The 17,180-nt window shown below is 47.9% G+C and overlaps 1 protein-coding gene across 1 annotated transcript; it reads left to right on the top strand.

Moving 5' to 3' along the window:
* Window positions 1–5,383: 5,383 nt before the first annotated feature.
* On the top strand, window positions 5,384–15,834 carry KLHDC4 (kelch domain containing 4). The gene is made up of 12 exons (XM_070952778.1): window positions 5,384–5,551; window positions 6,154–6,245; window positions 6,400–6,478; window positions 7,772–7,870; window positions 8,332–8,468; window positions 8,793–8,885; window positions 9,529–9,688; window positions 10,241–10,310; window positions 10,522–10,730; window positions 11,158–11,581; window positions 13,427–13,555; window positions 15,013–15,834. The coding sequence occupies exons 1-12, from the start codon at window positions 5,453–5,455 to the stop codon at window positions 15,183–15,185; spliced, it is 1,764 nt and encodes a 587-aa protein (XP_070808879.1). The 5' UTR covers window positions 5,384–5,452; the 3' UTR covers window positions 15,186–15,834.
* The last annotated feature ends 1,346 nt before the right edge of the window (window positions 15,835–17,180 follow it).

Genomic DNA, 17,180 nt, shown 5'->3' with positions numbered 1-17,180 from the left:
TTTTCTGCTAAAATAATAATTCTGCCTCCCATCCATTATACAGAGGAAGGAAAAGATAAGATTAGGATCCTTCAGGTGAGCTTTCTAAATCAAATTAACTCTGTACCTAGCAATTTTCAAAATCCAGGATTCAGCCCATAATCCCCTTTCTGAGGCACCACCTGCCTGAGACAAATTGCTCTCTGTTTTTCTCAAAGAGCAGCCAACTTCCCAGGTAAGTTGCAATCAGAGGCAGGCAGCTGCTCTGTACTTGTGGCATCAACTGAGTGAGGACTGATGCAAAGATGCAGGACATTTTCACTCCCATCTGGACTTCTGGTGTAAGGAATCAAGTCGAGACCCTCTGAGAAGGTGTAGACCTTCCTTTCTCTGGTCTTCTGAGCCTAGTTTTCTTATCCAGCACATAATTAACCGCCATGCCTGAACATCTCCAGAGGGACCTGAGGAATGGAGGCATCTGCTGTGCCTACGTGCCTTCTACTGAAGCCCTTGTCTTCCTGGAGAAGAACCGATGACAGTGCTTGCAGCTCCTGCTACGTGTGCAGCTCAGACTCCCTTCTCTCACAATCAACAGAGATGATTATCTTACCCTTGTTTTAGGCATACCTGTCCTTGGCTAAGATGTGTCCATGCTTTGAGGACATTGTTTGAGTTTGTTTAGCTTGGCCCCGTTGAGTGTTGCGCTCTCCAGAAAGCACTCAATTGAGCCCAGCACGATCACAAATGGCTCCTTTCTCCGGGAGCCAAAGAAAATACAAATGTCAAAAGATAAAAGCTGCCGGGCACGTTATAAATATCCCATCTGCAGGAAAGCAGATCAAGATAAGAGCCAAGCAGAGCCTGGTCTTGAAAGCACTTCCTCCTCCCCAATTCTGGTTATGCACACTTGTTTGCATGCCGTTCCCAGCCACCCACCTTACATAAGAAAATATCGCAAATATGCAGACCCCTCCTGTTGGAAAGGCACACGGACACCTTGAGCTGCCTGCGTATAATTGCATCTTCTTTTCTTAGGAATCATATTTATTTCTGGGAATTGCACCCCACCAGATCCTTATCCTTATTCTGGGAACCTTTTTAGTTGTTTAGTAATGGGATGCTGTGTGTTTTATGCTGCTGCTGATGAAGCATCTTCTCCAAACTCTGTCCCATCTCCCCTGGCGTAAAAATTAAGCCCCCGCCCCGATGGCTGCTCCGGTACAAGTTCAGGCCGGGGAGCGCATGAGGCAAGACTGTGCAGCACGGCTGGGGCCGACTGCCAGAGGCACGGCGTGGACCCCGAGAGGTGCTCAGACATGGCTTTGGCTGCAATGTTGCATCATGAATCCCGCTCAGCACATCAGCGTTGTAATCCTAGCTGTAGAAGAAGGTAGTGTGTTGGGAAGGGGAGACCCAAACTGCAGAAAGAGGAGATTTACAGGTATGGTGAGGGATGGCGAGATCTTGAAGAAAGTCCAAGGTCTTTGCTGTGGGGCAGGCTTTGAAAATGATGGTGGACCACCTCCTGCAAGAACAATCTGCTGCTTCTAATTCTTGGCTCTTCCCTCTCCACCCAGGTCCCCACCTGCAGGTCCTACCACCTGCAGTTCTTCTCATGCTAGCCTCTTTATCAATGGGTAAATCTATTTGATGGCCACATCCTGCTCTCATTGTTCCCAGGTAGCAGAGTGAGCAAATATAGGCAGAGAAGTGCCATCGAATTGCCAATCCCTCCTCCCAGGTGAAGTGGGCAATATTTCTGCAGTTTCTTTTGTCTCCCTCTGGTATAGCGTTGTCACCAGTTTAATTCCACTGGACACATGGAAGATAATGGACAGAGGCCTCTGCGTGAATGTAAAAATCTGTCAATGCCTCCGTTTTCCATCAGCCTCCAAAGGGATTACAGGCTAAAGGCAGTCCACATCCAAAGACTACAGCCATAGAGGAGTGGGCTTCTCTGTGAATGAGACAAGACAAGAATAGGGGTCCCCAACCCCTGGCTGCAGCATGCCAGAAACTGGGTGGCACAAACAAGCAAGGCCCCACCCACAGGATGAAGGCAGTATATGAAACCATGCCCTCTCCAGTCCAAGGAAAAACTTCTCCACAGAACTGGTCCCTGGTGCCCAAAAGGTTTGGGGGCCGCTGCTGTAGAGGTTCCTCACTAGGATCTCCTGGTGTCCTCCAAGCACTGCTGTGCCAAAAGGACATCGAAGAGGCTTTCTCTCACTTTCTCTCACTTCAGCAGCAACAGGATGGTTGTAGATGCTGTATCACTCAAGGGGAAATCTAGGGCTTTAAACACACACTGTTGGGAGTTGAGGAGCTTCCAAACGGATTGATTTGTTGTTAAAACAAAAACACTCTCTGAAAATAAGCCCATGTAGTAACAGCCCAAATACTTGGCTGTCTCCAGGAAAATCCTTTCAACCCTCCCCAACCAGGACGTTCTCCAGAGGTATGGACTTCGACTCCCAGAATCCCTGGCTATGAATTCTGGGAGTTGGAATCCCAAGCTCCATCAGGCTTAGGCCAGCCGGCCTGTTGTCTTCTCCTGAAGATGACCCATGCTTTGATGGTTCTGCCTTGTGGACAAGGGTTGAAAGTAGTGGTTTTCAAAGCTCCCCCAATAACTAGGAACAGTCTCCGTATATGGTGCTGATTTTTTACTAATGCAATCTTGCTGCTTTTTTATTATTATAAATAATTTCGGGAGGTAAAAAAAAACCAGTACAAAATAATGAATGTGTGCACGGGAGCACAAGGAAGCTACAAAGCAATGCAATTTCACAGCCTGATGAGCTCCTTTGGATTGGTTGATGATGGCTGGTAGGACAGTTAAACCCCTTTCACAGATATTTCACTAGCACTGCAGTTTCTCTCCTGCTTTTTAAAACAGGAAAGAGGACTGCAGAGACAGGGAATCCAGTACAGACGATACTTTAGGAAATGATCAGGAAAAGAATCTTCAGATAATGATCCTCCAAGGCCGGAAATAATGTATTACAAGTGTGAACATCTACAGAAGGACATTCCTTATGTATTGCTTAATGCGCAAGTATTAATACACGGGATATTTTTAAGAAGAAAGACGACTGCTATTTGCCCAGAATGATTTAGGGTCCCCTGCCTGAGTAGAGGGTTGGATTAGAAGACCTCCAAGTTGGAGGCTCCAAGGTCCCTTCCAACTCTATTATTCTAGGTTATTCATGAAATCCTGTTTGTTCCAGGGATCCATAGCTGATCTAGATCAGGAATCCCCAACCTGGGCAACTTTTAAGACTTATGGACTTCAACTCCCAGAAATCTTCAGCCAGCCAGCAGGGTATCCAACCTGCAGCAATTATTCTATACTTGTTAGATCCATTCCATTTTCTTTCCCTCCAGGAATTTAAGAAAGAGCGTTTTCTTCATCTTATCTGGACAACAACTCCCTTTGTGAGGTAGGAGGAGCTAAGAAAGAGACAGGGAGACCCACTTCTTCTTAATTTCCGTGGCTGAGATGGATCTGAATCTGGCTCACCCCAGTCCAGGTCCAACACCTCAGTTGCTCCATCACCGTGACTTCCCATTGAGAGAGAGATGGATGGGCAACAGGGAAGCTAAGGTGAGACCCAACAGACTGTTGGGACTCTGCCTTAATGCCCAGTTCTCGGGGCAAGATGAGGGTGCAGTTCAGAATGGGTTGTGGGTCTTTCATTGAACAGTTTGGGGCTCTGCGGATTTTCTATGTCCTTAAAATTCACTTAATTCCCCAAAGCATCTCAGAGCAACTCATCCTGTCCTTTCAGATTGGAACATGGGGAACAGGGAGTTGGAGAAGGATGGCTGGTGGACGTAAGCCTTCCCACCGCCTGCCGTGAGAAAGCAAATGGAAACAACTCCTAAAGTTCTCCCAGAATAAGTTAGAAAACCAGAATCCTTGTATCCAGGGGAAGGGAAATACATAAGGAATCTAATTATGTCCTAGTAGGGATTTGAGAGCCGAGGCAATTTGAGAGGAAATTGCCAGGAAGAAGCAGTGAAGTTTTGCTACCTGGAGAACCTCTTGATGAAGGCGAGGAGAGGTTTTGGGGTGGAAAGGGCTCAGGAACAGGTCTTGGCTGGCTCCCCAGTGGGGTCAGGCCCATTCTCCATCCCATAGAAATGCAGAACAGACACCCTGGCATGATGCAACTTTTTGGCTGCTCTTGCACCATCCTCTCAGCGATGGGATGGGCAACCAGAGCTTCTAAACCAGGCTGTGATGGTTGCACTGGGAGAAGCTGCCCGTCTGTTGCACAAGACTGCCACCTGGTGGCGATTGACAGCCCCTGCAGCTGCAGCAGCTCATCACATCGCAGCCAAAATTGCATCAGCTGCATGTTTGCAAAAGGAGGGACTCCTGCGTGTGTGTGTGTGAGTGTGTGTGTGTGTGTGCTTCACCCAAAAACTCAAAACCCTCCTGCAGTTTTTTCTTCTTCTTTTTACTAAAGACTAGGATTTATTTAATTACTGGATCTTGCATTTGAGGCTTCCAACCAGCACCAGAGGGTTAGGAAAAGGAGGTTTCTGGATGGCTGTGTGGTTGTGGAGCGAGTGGGGGGCTTTTTCCAAGGGAGGGGTCCTTGGTGCTCTCTGAGCTTGGTTGTTTTCTTTCTAGACATTTCATTATCTAACTAGGTAACCTGATCAGTGCTAGGAGTGGGTGGGTTTTTCAGAGAGGAGGAGGAGGAGGACTGCCATGGAATTGCTCTAGAATTTGCCTGCTTTTGTGCAGAATTTTGTGCAACTACAAGCACAGACGCAAAAGCCTTGGTAGTACAGGGGTCTAAGGCACCCTGTTATTAAGCTGGTTATTAAGACCAGCTGCCTGCAATTACTGCAGGGTTCGAATCTCGCCAAGGCTCAAGGTTGATTCAGCCTTCCATCCTTTCTAAGGTAGGTGAAATGAGGACCCAGTTTGTGAGGGCAATAAGCTGACTTTGTATAAAATATACAAAAGGATGAAGGCTATTGCTTAACGCATTGCAAGCCGCCCTGAGTCTCTGGAGAAGGGCGGCATATAAATCAAATTAAAAAAAAAAAAAAAAGAGTTTGGTGCTCTCTGAGCTTGGCTGTTTTCTTGCAGATGTTTCATGACCCAAACTGGGCGACGTCATCGGTGCCAGTGTAGCTAGCGCTGGCATTTGGGACATAAAATATCTGCAAGGAAACCACCAAACCCTGAGCTACCAGGATTCTCCCTTATTGATTTTTCCAAATGCTGTTTCTTTTTTTTCTTTTTTTTGGCAAGGCTGCGTCAGGCGCTCCCTTCCGGCCTTGCAAAGCAGCCTCCCTCCCGCAGATGGCAACCCTTTTGCAGGCTCAGCCTCTCCGCCTCCTGGTTCTTTTCGCTGGCAGGAAATGCCCCAGGAACGGGAAAGGCCGGGGCTGCCATGTGAGCGACGCCTGCAGCTTCCCTGGCCGGGCACAGCTGCCCTGACTTGCCAAGATGGGCAAGAAAAATAAGAAGGAGAAGAAGGCCAAGGGGGCCGAGAAGACGGCGGCCAAGATGGAGAAGAAAGTCTCCAAGCGGACCAAGAAAGAGGAGGTGATTAGGAGGGTGCTGGGGCTGCAGGGGCTTTTCCAGCTGCAGGGCAGGCAGGAATCCAACTGGTCCAGACTCCCCCACCATCTCTCTCCTGCAGGAGGGTCCCTGCCTGCCCTTCCCCAGCACAATTCCTCTGTGCAATCCAAGAGATCGGATTAGTGCAAGGGAAGGGTAGGAGCAGTGAGTTAGTGCAACAGTAGATTAGTGCAAGAGAAGGAAATGTGCAACAGTGAAAAAGAAGAAGAGAAAAATGGATGTGTAATTTGTAACGAATTTGACAGTTAGAAAGAGCAGCATGGAAAGAAAGCGAGATGTGACCTTAGAGATGGTAAAATATTAACATATTTATAACCACGTTTAAGGAGATTGGAAGGCGTTTCTTTATACTTTTTTTCTTTTTCGCTGATTTCTTCTCCCGCTATGCGCTATTTTTCTCTTTTTCTGCTCCGTCTCTTTTCAGTATCCGTTTTGATCTCGTTAAAATCTCTTTCGCCAAAGTTATACGCACACACAAAACCTATGTTTTCACGTATGCATGAAAGATTGGGGGGGGCACACGTCTCCCTTTTTGTTGCAAAACCAAGCTGTTTCTCGAACTGCAGGAGGACCTGGAAGCGCTGATCGCCCAATTCCAGTCTCTGGATGACGCAAAGACGCAGGTGCTGGAGACCCCCTGCGCCCCTCCCTCCCCAAGGTGAGAGTGGAAATGCCAAGGTTATTTGGGCAGTTGGGAACGTTTGGTCTCAAAATGTTTTGTGCACCCCTTCAATCCCCAGTGAAAAGCTGCTAGTCCTCATGAACTCTGTTCCCTGAAATCTTGCTTAGCCTCTTTTCCTCTTGGTTCCCAGGCTCAACGCCTCTCTCTCCGCCCACCCTGAGAAAGACGAGCTCATCCTGTTCGGAGGTGAATATTTCAATGGCCAAAAAGTAAAGTATTCCTTTTTTTTCCTCTCTCTCTCTTTTCCCTTCTCTCACCCAGCTTCACTTTTAAATCTTCCAGAAATTGCATGTCAAATTTTTATCGTTTTAAGGAATTGCAGAGCCCAAAATGGATCCAGCACTGATCGATATGGGTAGTTCTCAATGTACGACCATGATTGAGCCTAAAATTTCTGTTGCTAAATGAGATTTTGGTTAAGTGGGCTTTATCCAGGGGCAAATAGAACGATGGAGGAGATGGGGGAAAGGGTTTTACTAAAATCTGTAGACTGAATGGATTTCTCATCAGTAGCCCTTCATTTTTAATTGCTAATTTTATCGGTTTTGATTCTGTCGGCTGCCTTCAGGAGCTTCTCTGAGCAGAAAAAAGGGGATATAATTCAAATCAATAAATGTAAATAATGCATATAGGGCTGAAAATGTTCTTTCCCTTCTGCTTCTTGTAGCAATTGATGTCATGGTCAAGTCATCAAAGTTTATTTGGCAGGAAATGTAAAGCAGATGTGGGAGAACTTCATCCCATAGCAGAGGGGTCTTCAAATCTGGCTGCTTTAAGGCTTGTGGACTTCAACTCCCAGAATTCCTCATACTGACTGAGGAATTCTGGGATCTGAAGTCCACAAGTTTTAAAGGAGCCAAGTTTAGAGAACCAACTGCTGTGGAGACCATGAATCCGAATGGCCTCAAGATGGAGCTTCAGCCTTTCTTCTCACCTTCTTCTCCAGACACCCAATATTCTTGTGGAAGGAAATGTGGGAGGCTGATCTTGCTCTGATGAGTGGAGTACCAGCTATCTGGAGCAGGGGTCTCCAACCTTGGCAACTTTCAAGACTTGTGGACTTCAACAAAGCTGGCTGAGGAATTGTGGGAATTGAAGTCCACAAGTCTTAAAGTTGCCAAGGTCGGAGACCCCTGTTCTGGAGGACCTCAGTTGAAGGGAACTTGCGTTTGGCTTCTGAATTCCTGGCCTTGGGATGGCCACTTTTCTCCTCTGGAGCAGGGGAGGAAGTGACCCTCAGCATCACAGCAGCTTGGAGAATTTGCAATTGCTTTATTAAAATAAGGGCCTGTTTAGGGCTGACCTGGTACCATGTGCTGATCTGGATACTGAAGCAGCTAGAGCCGCCCAAGGAATTTAAAGATTTCCAAGAGTTGGGAAGTTGGAAAATGCTGGCTGGGTTGTCGTTTTGAGATATCAAGTTGTGCAGTACAATGGGCCTTTCCTGGAAGATCTCCACTTCTAGCAAAGCCCTCCTCCTCCTCCTTTGATGTCTCCCGTAGACCCTCCTCTACAACGAGCTCTTCGTTTACAACATCCGGAAGGACAGCTGGGCTAAAATCGATATTCCGAGTCCTCCGCCTCGGCGCTGTGCTCACCAGGTATGGTGGTTGGGACAGTCTGGGGTTAGGATCACCCACTGTGCTAAGCAAGGATGGGACTTGTTTCATAATAGTATAGATTGATGAAGGAATATAGTTAAAGTAGCTGCTTCTCCAGAAAAGATGGTTCTGTAAATGCATGTGGACGTCCTCCCTCCCTCCCATTTCTAACCTTTCTCTTCTCTCCTCCTTCCTTCCTTCCTTCCTTTCCTTCCTTCCTTCCTCCCTCCCTTCCTTTCTCCCTCCCTCCCTTCTCCCTCTATCCCTCCCACCCTCCCTCCCTTCCTTTTGTCTCTTCTCCCTCCCTCCCTCCCTCCCTCCCTTTTCTACCTCTTACCTACCTAGCAAGCATGAGCACAGGGGTTCAACCCAGCGTGGTCAGAATGATTAAGAGAAAACCTTGGGTTTTGCATGTCAAAAAGGAGACAGACGCTACCCTCTCTCTCTCTTTTGTCTGGCAGGCTGTGGTTGTTGCTCAGGGTGGTGGACAACTCTGGCTGTTCGGTGGGGAATTTGCTTCTCCGGATGGGGAGCAGTTCTACCACTACAAAGACCTCTGGGTCTTGCATTTGGCCAGCAGGACCTGGGAGCAAGTCAAGTAAGTAAAGAGAGTTCTGGAAGGACCCACTGTTGGTGCCCTCCACCCCCGGGGTTGCCAGAGGCCTCCGATGGAGAACAGGGAATGTCAGAATTGGCGTGGTGTCCCTCCCTGCAGCCCCAAGACATGCTCAGGTCTCTGGAAGTCCATTGTTGCTTTCTAGAAGTGGTCATTCCTTTCTTGCCTTGGCTTTCAGAGGAACAACTTAGGCCAGAAGGGGAAGGGGGACAAAGGGGTAGCCTACAAGAAGGGGACAAGCTGGAGGAGCACCATGACCCACTGAAGAAATCAGAGGGGCTGCTGAATCCCCTTCTTTGATTTCAGAGCTTCAGGAGGGCCCTCTGGGCGGAGTGGACACCGGATGGCCGTCAGTAAGAGGCAACTCATTGTCTTTGGAGGCTTCCATGAAAGTAGCCGGTGAGTCTGCTCCGCTGTCCATTTTTTTGGGGGGGAGGGTTATTTTGCCTCCACTCAGCCCAGGATGCCTCCTGTCCTTCCCTTGAAGATGCTTCCATTAAGCACAAAGGAACCCAGGGCAGATGGAGTAGGAGGTGGTGGTCCAGATTTTGACTCCTTCACCCTGCTATTTTCACCGGGCTTTCCCTGGAGGAGCATATTCTGATGTTGATGATGATGACCTCTAAGCAGTGGGCAGCCAAAAACTGTTCAGCCCCCACTTTCGTTCAAGGGAGGAGCTGAGCTTCACTCATTTAAGGGCAATTTTTATCGGTCCTTTTTTTCAAATGCTGAGTGCTTATGCTTTATTTATCGTGGTTACTTAACTTGAGTGCTTCTCTAGGCAGAAAGTTCAGGTAGAGGGGATTAGAAGTCAACCTACAGACAGCTCATGTAATCTGGAACGTGGGGCTGCCTAGGACAAGGAGATGGGTCGCCAAGAGAAATCAGAAGGAATTCTAGAACAGATGGAAGGTTGGGGGGCCAGGCCTGCACCCTTGTTGCTTATGCTGTTGTGGGAGGCGGTTCTTTGTCTCTGCTGGAGATCTGTTGCCAACTCAACTCTGCCTTCCATCACTTGCGTCTGATGCTTTTGATCAACTAGAGATTACATCTACTACAACGATGTCCATGCTTTCAACCTGGACACCTTTGCTTGGTCTAAGCTGGCTCCTTCTGGGATCGCCCCAGCCCCGAGGTCAGGTTGCCATCTGGCTTCAACACCTGAGGGCCACCTCATGGTCTATGGAGGCTACTCCAAACAGGTGAGGGTCATCTTTTGCTATTAGGGTTGGTATGAGTCGCCGGTCTTTTAAGACTAGAAGTTGTTCAAAGCGGTTTGGAGCACGTTTGAAAGGGACCAGTACGAGGGCCTTCTCTGCAGCAGGTGTAGGTTCAGGGGCTTCACAAAAGCTGCTATTAGGTGCTATGGATCAGCCTGTGGTCCTCCACTGTTGCTAGATTGACCTTCCTTCACCTTGGCAGGCATTGCTGGATATTACGGTTCAGCAACTTCTGAAGGACCTCTTTCCCAGCCCTGCTTCTCAGTAAGGAATGGATGAAGTATTTGCAGGCTCTAAGTCCCCCTAGGAAAATACTTGGGAATATTTCCACACAATGGAAATTTGGGGAAAGTCCCTGGAAATCTCACTGGCCAAAGATCCTGACCCTTTGCTCTTGTAGGTGAAGTCATAAAACAAGGGCTTAGAAGGATTGTGCATGATTCATAAGGAAGATTTGTGGAAATAATTCCTTGTTGATAGCTTGGTTCTACTTCCATAATATGATTCCATAATGCAGCTGCTTTCCTTGTGCAGCGAATTAAGAAAGACGTCGACAAAGGGACCCTCCATACGGATATGTTCCTCCTGAGTGCTGAAGGCTTGGGTAAGTGCAGACCTTCTGTCCTTGCTGAATCCTTTGCTATGCTGAGGGTTGAATGGGGGGGGGGAGGGGTGTCTTCTACGGCAGTGAAGGCTTCTCATGAGTATAGGCCCTCCTCATGTCCTCCAAAGCCTGAAGTTTAAGAAGTTTCCCTATTATTATGCTTTTCATCCATCTCCCACTTTTCTTGTTCTGCTTTTTCTATCTTTGACAGAAAAATGGACTTGGAGCAGGGTGAGTCCTTCTGGTGTGAAGCCAACACCCAGATCTGGCTTCTCGGTGGCCCTGGGGCCCGGCAACCGCTCTCTTCTCTTTGGTGGGGTCCATGATGAAGAAGAGGAGGAACGTCTAGAAGGAGACTTCTTCAACGATATTTATTTCTACGATCTGGCAAAGAATCGGTGGTTTCTTGGACAATTAAAGGTTTGTGGCAAAATCTCATACAGTGAGGTTTTTCCCCCCTCTGTTCTCTTGATCTCCATCTCCAAGTACTCTAGTTCAAGGGTCTCCAACCTTGGCAACTTTAAGATTTGTGGACTTCAACTCCCAGAATTCCTCAGCCAGCACAGTCTTAAATTGCCACGGGTTGGAGACTTCTGCTCTCAGCTTCCATTTTCAATGGAGGAGAAAAATACTGGTTTATTGAGTTGTCACTTCAAATTTGAAATGGAAGCTGAGGATTTGGGGGTCGGTTTTGGAGACTCCCGGAAACCTAAAAGCAGTCAAGGCAAATGACTGTGGCATCTTAGAAGAAGAGTGGTGGTGGTGCTCCCAGAAGTTCTTTAGAACATCTCTTGTACTTGGGTTGGATTTTCGTGATCTTCTGGTACATGCTTGTCTCTATCACTAGGGGTTGAAGTCCGACAAAAAGAGAAGAAGACGAGGCGCAGCGAAAGGGGAGCCCCATCAGGCTGGTGGTGGAGGGGATGAGGTGGAAGGACAGCCTCCCCCTGGACCTGTGGAGATTGTCAAGGAGGTGGTGGCAGAAGATGGGACTGTGATGATTGTCAAGCAGCTGATCTCAGCTCCCCAAGGGAAGTCAACGGAGTCACCAGAGTCGGAAGGAGAAGACGATGACGGGGGGAATGAAGCCTCCAACCCTCCAGTGGAGCCCTGCCCGCGTTCAAATGCCATGCTGGCAGTGAAGCATGGGGTGCTCTACCTCTACGGGGGGATGTTTGAGGTGGGAGACCGCCAGTTCACTCTCAATGACCTCTACGCCCTCGACCTCCACAAAATGGAAGAGTGGAAGGTCCTTGTGGAGATGGACCCAAGTGAGTTAGGACCTTTCTGGTCTCCGTCTGCTTTCGGGCTTTGTCTCCACCTCATTCTCTGTACCTTCAGATGTCTTCATTTCTTCTCTTCCTTTATTTTTAAAAGGGGGAAAAAACCCTCAAGGATGTTTAGCTTTTACTACAGTCGAAGAGAAGTTTGTAGAAAAAAATATCTGATGAGATTCTGGAACTTGGGAAGATTGGACAATGTTTCTAGGATCAGGAATCTGAATTTTGGGGATTTCTTTCCCTTCCCTCCGAGAAAGCAGAAACAAAATTACACACCTAACTTTCTGCACACTGGTTTAAGTGGCATAAAGTCTGGGATTGCCAAATTTTGCTTCTTACTCAGAATCCAGAATTCTCACTGATCCACAGAATCCGCCCAGATGATTTCTCCACCTGCTGGAATACATAACTAGCATGTGACCAAGAAAGCCAGTCCAGAATCCTTCTCGATCCACTAGATTTCCTTGCTGAATGCTGTGGCCCTCTCCAGAAAGCTTCCAGCATTCCCCAAAAGCTGGGTTAGAGGGGTCTTTGTTGCACAGAAAGTATACAATCACATCATAGCAGTTGCTCTTAATTTTGTTTTTGCTTTTGGGTTCAAACGTTGTGATTAGTACTTTTGTGCTTTAATTCTTTCCCCGCACCTGCGAAGCATCTTCTCTTCTTGCTGAAACGGTCCATTCCAAGGTGGCTTCAGAAGCACAGGGCAGCTTGCGTATTTTACCAGCCTACTTCTGTTGTCACCAGGCCAAGGAAGTTCTAGTTCTGGGTGAAGCACCATCTGCATTAGACCACTGAAAGGGGCTGGGGGTGGAGGAGGTTGTCCATCCACAAGCAACACGTGAAGCCCGATTTAGATTTCCTGAATTCTTGGCTTGGAAGATGTTCCTCAAGAGCTGAAAGGCAGCGGGGTTTAATTCTATCCCAGCTCTCATGTTAATCTGAGACAAAAGCTTATTTGGACCGACGCAGAGACAGGTGATGGGAACTGTGGCTGAGGGTACCGTCATGCCGAGGGCTCTGAATAGATGTCACCAACTGGCCGGCGCAAGAGCAGCTAATTTTGGCCGGGCTTAATCCCTGGAAGGACGCCTTCACCGAGCCTTGGCCTCACTTGATCTTGGGTCCTGAACTTTTTTTTTTTTTTTGTTAATCCTAGCAGGGGCTGTTTAGTGCTTTCTCTTCTCTTAACATGGGCTGGAAATACTTTAAACCTTCCTTTCGGTCGCTGGAATCCGTGTGTGTGTGTGTGTGGGGGGGATTTTTAATGAAATCCTGAAGTTTCACAAGGGATTCTCTCTATTTTTACCTAAACCTGAGCTTTTTTCGCCCAGGAACAGTCCAGCCATCATAGACTGGTCCAGACAGATTTCAGAAGAACTGGGGATACTCCAGGGATACAGGGTCTTCTCTGGATCTTCAGGCTTTGAGGAAGTTATTATTGCTGTACAATTCAAGCATTATTCACCCCCTTCGGAATCAAACAGCCCAGCCTCAGGTTGACTTCGGCATCTTTCCTACTAATTTGGAAGGCACTGTCTGCCCTTTAAGGCAGAGTCTCCAACCTTGGCAACTTTAAGCCTGGCGGACTTCAACTCCCAGAATTCTTTGCTGGCTGAGGAATTCTGGGAGTTGAAGTCCACCAGGCTTAAGGTTGCCAAGGTTGAAGACTCCTGCTTTAGAGGCTAACACATGGAGGACTGATGGTAATTTCAGGACGGAAAAGTTCTTAACAAGTAGTGTTAATTTTGAATGTTCTTCTGCATGCGAGGATCATGTATTTGCATGTGTGTGTTCCTGTGTAAACATTTATGTGTTTATGTTCTGCTGTGGTAGAAGCTCAGGAATGGCTTGAAGAATCAGAGTCGGATGAAGATGTGGAAGGTGCCGAAGGAGGAGAGGAGGAGGAGGAGGAGGAGGAAGAGGAGGAAGAGGACTCTGATGAGGAGGAGAGTGGAGAGGATGGTAAGGCCACCAAAGAACCCTGGACAGGATTCAGTTCCTCAAAGCCTTTGGGCGTTTGCTTCCCATGAGTGGCTCTCTTGGGTCATAGCTGGGTGGGGATTCTTTGGTGAGTAGTGGAGAAGACCAGGGCTCCCCAACTGGACGTTCTCCAGAAGCTCCACTGACGCTTCAATTCCAGGCAGTTAATTCGGAGCCTTAGTATTCCTTGGAGAGTAGCAGGTTGGAGAACGTGGGGTTTTGGTCTTTCAAATCTATTTTATAAAGAAACGGCTTTTGAAACCTATTGCTGAATGTTTGAAAGATTCTTTTACATAATTCAGCTGAATTGCTGTCTAGAATTCAGCATTGCCATCCAGACTATCTGCCTTTTCCTTTCTTCAGTAGCATAAAGCAGGGGTCACCAACCTTCGGACCTCAGGGACCACTAAATTCATAATTTAAAATCCCACAGACCACTATTATGATCTGCCTAATGACCGGCCGGGTGGTCATGTGACTGGGTGGGCATGGCCAACTCGATGTCATTCATGTCGAGGGGTGCTGCGCCGGCCTCTACTTGCCCCTCCCCTCTCAGCCCCTCCTCGCCTGCCCGCCCGCGCTCCTTAGGGCCCCAACAGGAAGCAGTTGTTGGAGCTAAGCAGCCACCACGAGAAAGAGTTGGCAAAACAGGTGGCTCAGTTCATATTGGATCTGACAGAGAAGGAGCCTCAGCAGAAGCACCTCACTGAGGACTAGGAGCATAGGCTTTCCAAGCAGAGGGAAGACCTGGGGAAGGCCAGGTACCGGTGCTGGAGGCTCAGCGGGCTGAGATGGTCAGCCAGTTCCAGGCCATGATGCAGTCCCACTGGAACGAGGCCCTCCGGCTCTTCGCCACCAGTGGCACTTCCCTCCAGCCTTTGCCCAAAGCCCCACACCAGGAGGCTGAAGCACACCCTGAGTTGAAATTTCTGCCCTCCTCCGACCCACACAAAAAGACCCCGAAGGTGGAGACTCTGCAGCAACACAAACATTCATTGTACGTATCCGTCCCAGGGGCCGTAGTTTGATTTAGTGCAATATAAAAAATGCAAATAATTTTTCTGCGGACCACCAAAATTTTCTCGCAGGCCACCAGTGGTTCACGGACCACCAGTTGGTGACCGCTGCCATAAAGGAATAGTCCTGAGTTCCTAGATGTTCTCTAAAGGTCCTTCAAAATATCAGAAAAAGGAACGTCTTCCTCCATAGCCCAGTTGTGCCTTCCCTACCTATAATTTGTATCTCCCCCAACCCCCCCCCTTCAATGTAAATAAATTAGGTAAATAGCTGGATAATTAGACCAAAGCCTATGAATATTCATGCAGGTGAGGGCTGTCCTTGATTCTAGTAGATCCAAAAGAGAAAATAGGACATCATCAGTGGGACAACTGCTTCCTAGTCTCAGTTCTCCACTGACCACTTGCTTTTTCTTCCTTCAGACAAGGAACATCCAGCTGTGCAACAGGATGAAAGATTTGCCGACTACCTGTCCAGGACAGAGCAGTACTGGGTGAACCTGGCCCGCCAGAACTTGGGCCCTGATGCCAAAGAGAAGAAGACGGTGAAAGTGGGGCAGGCCATGGCAAAGGCGTTCTATGAAGGTGCCACCTAGGCGAGGCTTACAAGGACTAGGGCCAAGTGGTTGCGTTTGGCCAATCCTGACCTCCACAAGGCAGGATCTGACTTGGCAGTTCATTGCTTAGAAGGCCTGGGTTGAATAAGTTACTTCACTCAAGGATTTGAGAGCAAAGTAACTTGACATACGCTGAGAAAAATCTGATGTTGTTCTTGATAGACGTAAGCCAAGCCAAGGCTTGGAGGGACAGGCTTTCTGTGGGGTTTAGTCCTTTACAGGCAGGGAGGGGGATCTTTACAAGGTTCAGGGTCTCCAGGAAGATCCATCTCCCAATGTTCTTGTGTTGGGAAGCTAGCTCTGTCAAGAGAGCCACTGTTATTCCAGCTTCTCCTGAGGACTTCTGGGTTGTGGTAGTGTGTCGGTGCTGAATGGCTGGAGGATTTGCTGATGGCCCTGTGGGTGTACGGTTGCGCTCGAAGAGAAAGCCATATGTACGAAGAAAACAGGAAAGGTTTTGAGAGCGAGCGGCTGGAATAACACCTTGAATGTTTAATAGAAGCCACATCTCACATGGATGCAGTCATGAGGCTGGAAGCTGGAGTTTGCCTTTTTAAGAGTGTTTACCAATAAAAATGCTTTTGCTGATGAGGGCGGCATTTTTATTTAACAAATCATGTATCTGAGCAGGATGTATCAAGTCCTTGCGCTTCTCTCTGCACTATCATTAGTGCTGCTGAAAAAGTCAGCTTGTGTGGGGTAAATGCGCGGTGGACTGAGTTTTCTCATCTCTTCGTTTAGGAGCACATCAATAAGCAGATTGTGGTTACGGGTGGGGGCCTTTAGTAGAGGAAAGGGACTTGTAGCCTGGAGCTCTTTCTGTGTGTAATTCTAACCCTCTTACAATCTTTTTTTTTTTTTTTTAACTGGAGACCTTCCAGAATTTGGCCTCCAAATCCTTTCGGCCCCAACTCACACGGCTAATAGTAAATGATGGGAAGGGTAGTTTAACAGCGTCAAGGTCAAAAGCTTGCTTTTGTTTGCTTTCTGTACCCAAGAGAGAATAAAGGAAAACAGATCAATAGCAACCTTTCTCAACTGCTTCTCTGCATGTACCTTGGCATCCAAGACCCATAATTCACAGCCAACAGATCTGAAAGACTGCCATCTTGACTATTTTGTTGGGTGGTTAAGCCATTATCTTCCAGATGTTGACCAACGGCAGTGCCTGGCAACATCTGCCAACGTAGATAATGGGAAAAGATGGAGATGATTTGAACACGATCAGGAGGGTCACGCTTGGCCCACCGTGGCTCTTGATAATTGCACTGGGTCTTGAGTAAGGGATCAAGTTGCATTTCCCTCACTGCAGACAATGCATGGCCACGATGCCATTTTTGGATTGGTGGGAAAGGGCATGGGAATTCAGCTGCATGTTTTCCAGGCCACCCCCAGCTGTTGACCAGACCTCTTCAATCCAGCTTTGCAAGGTCAACTTGGGCTGCAAAGCTACTCAGATGCATCCTTCTCCTTCGCTGAAACTTAGGGATGAAGCCGTGGGTTTGTCTTGTGTCTGTGAATGTTTTTTTTTTAAGTGATGTATTAAATCAGGGATGTCCAACCTTGGCAACATTAAAACTCGTGGGCCAACTCCCAGAATACCCTATCTAGCCTACCACGGAAGTAGTATAAGCCAATCATCCAGTTGGAAGCCTGGTCAATTTTCCCAGCTGGACAAAAACCAGATGGGGGACAGAAGATCCTTTTGGTTTATGCAACAGAACTGGGACACCCTCCAGGTATGGTCAAAAAAGTCAACATGGCAGCCAAGAGTGCAAACAAAGCTGTGTCATAAGGGGGGAAATGGACTTTGTTTTTTCTTTGAAGATGTTTTGCTTCTCATCCAAGAAGCTTCTTCAGCTCTGACGGGATGGAGGGGAATGGAAGGATTTATATTCCTTGCAGACAGCTGGTCATTTGCATCCTTTTAGAGTCATTGAGGCCACCTGGAGGTTTATCTGTGTCTTCAGGGTC

This window comes from Pituophis catenifer, unplaced genomic scaffold (assembly GCF_029215685.1).
Source record: "Pituophis catenifer annectens isolate HBS135680 unplaced genomic scaffold, rPitCat1.0.hap2 SCAF_13, whole genome shotgun sequence".
NCBI classification, from domain to species: domain Eukaryota; kingdom Metazoa; phylum Chordata; class Lepidosauria; order Squamata; family Colubridae; genus Pituophis; species Pituophis catenifer.
Note: the sequence above shows the minus strand (reverse complement) of the source record. Positions and strands in the feature narration are given on the sequence as shown.

Bases quoted from the DNA above. Each gene is read 5' to 3' on its own strand.
- KLHDC4 (XM_070952778.1), top strand. From the start codon at position 5,453: ATGGGCAAGAAAAATAAGAAGGAGAAGAAGGCCAAGGGGGCCGAGAAG. The intron at 6,246-6,399 runs GTGAGAGTGGAA...CTTGGTTCCCAG, and splicing joins TGCGCCCCTCCCTCCCCAAG to GCTCAACGCCTCTCTCTCCG. The intron at 13,556-15,012 runs GTAAGGCCACCA...TTCTTCCTTCAG, and splicing joins GGAGGAGAGTGGAGAGGATG to ACAAGGAACATCCAGCTGTG.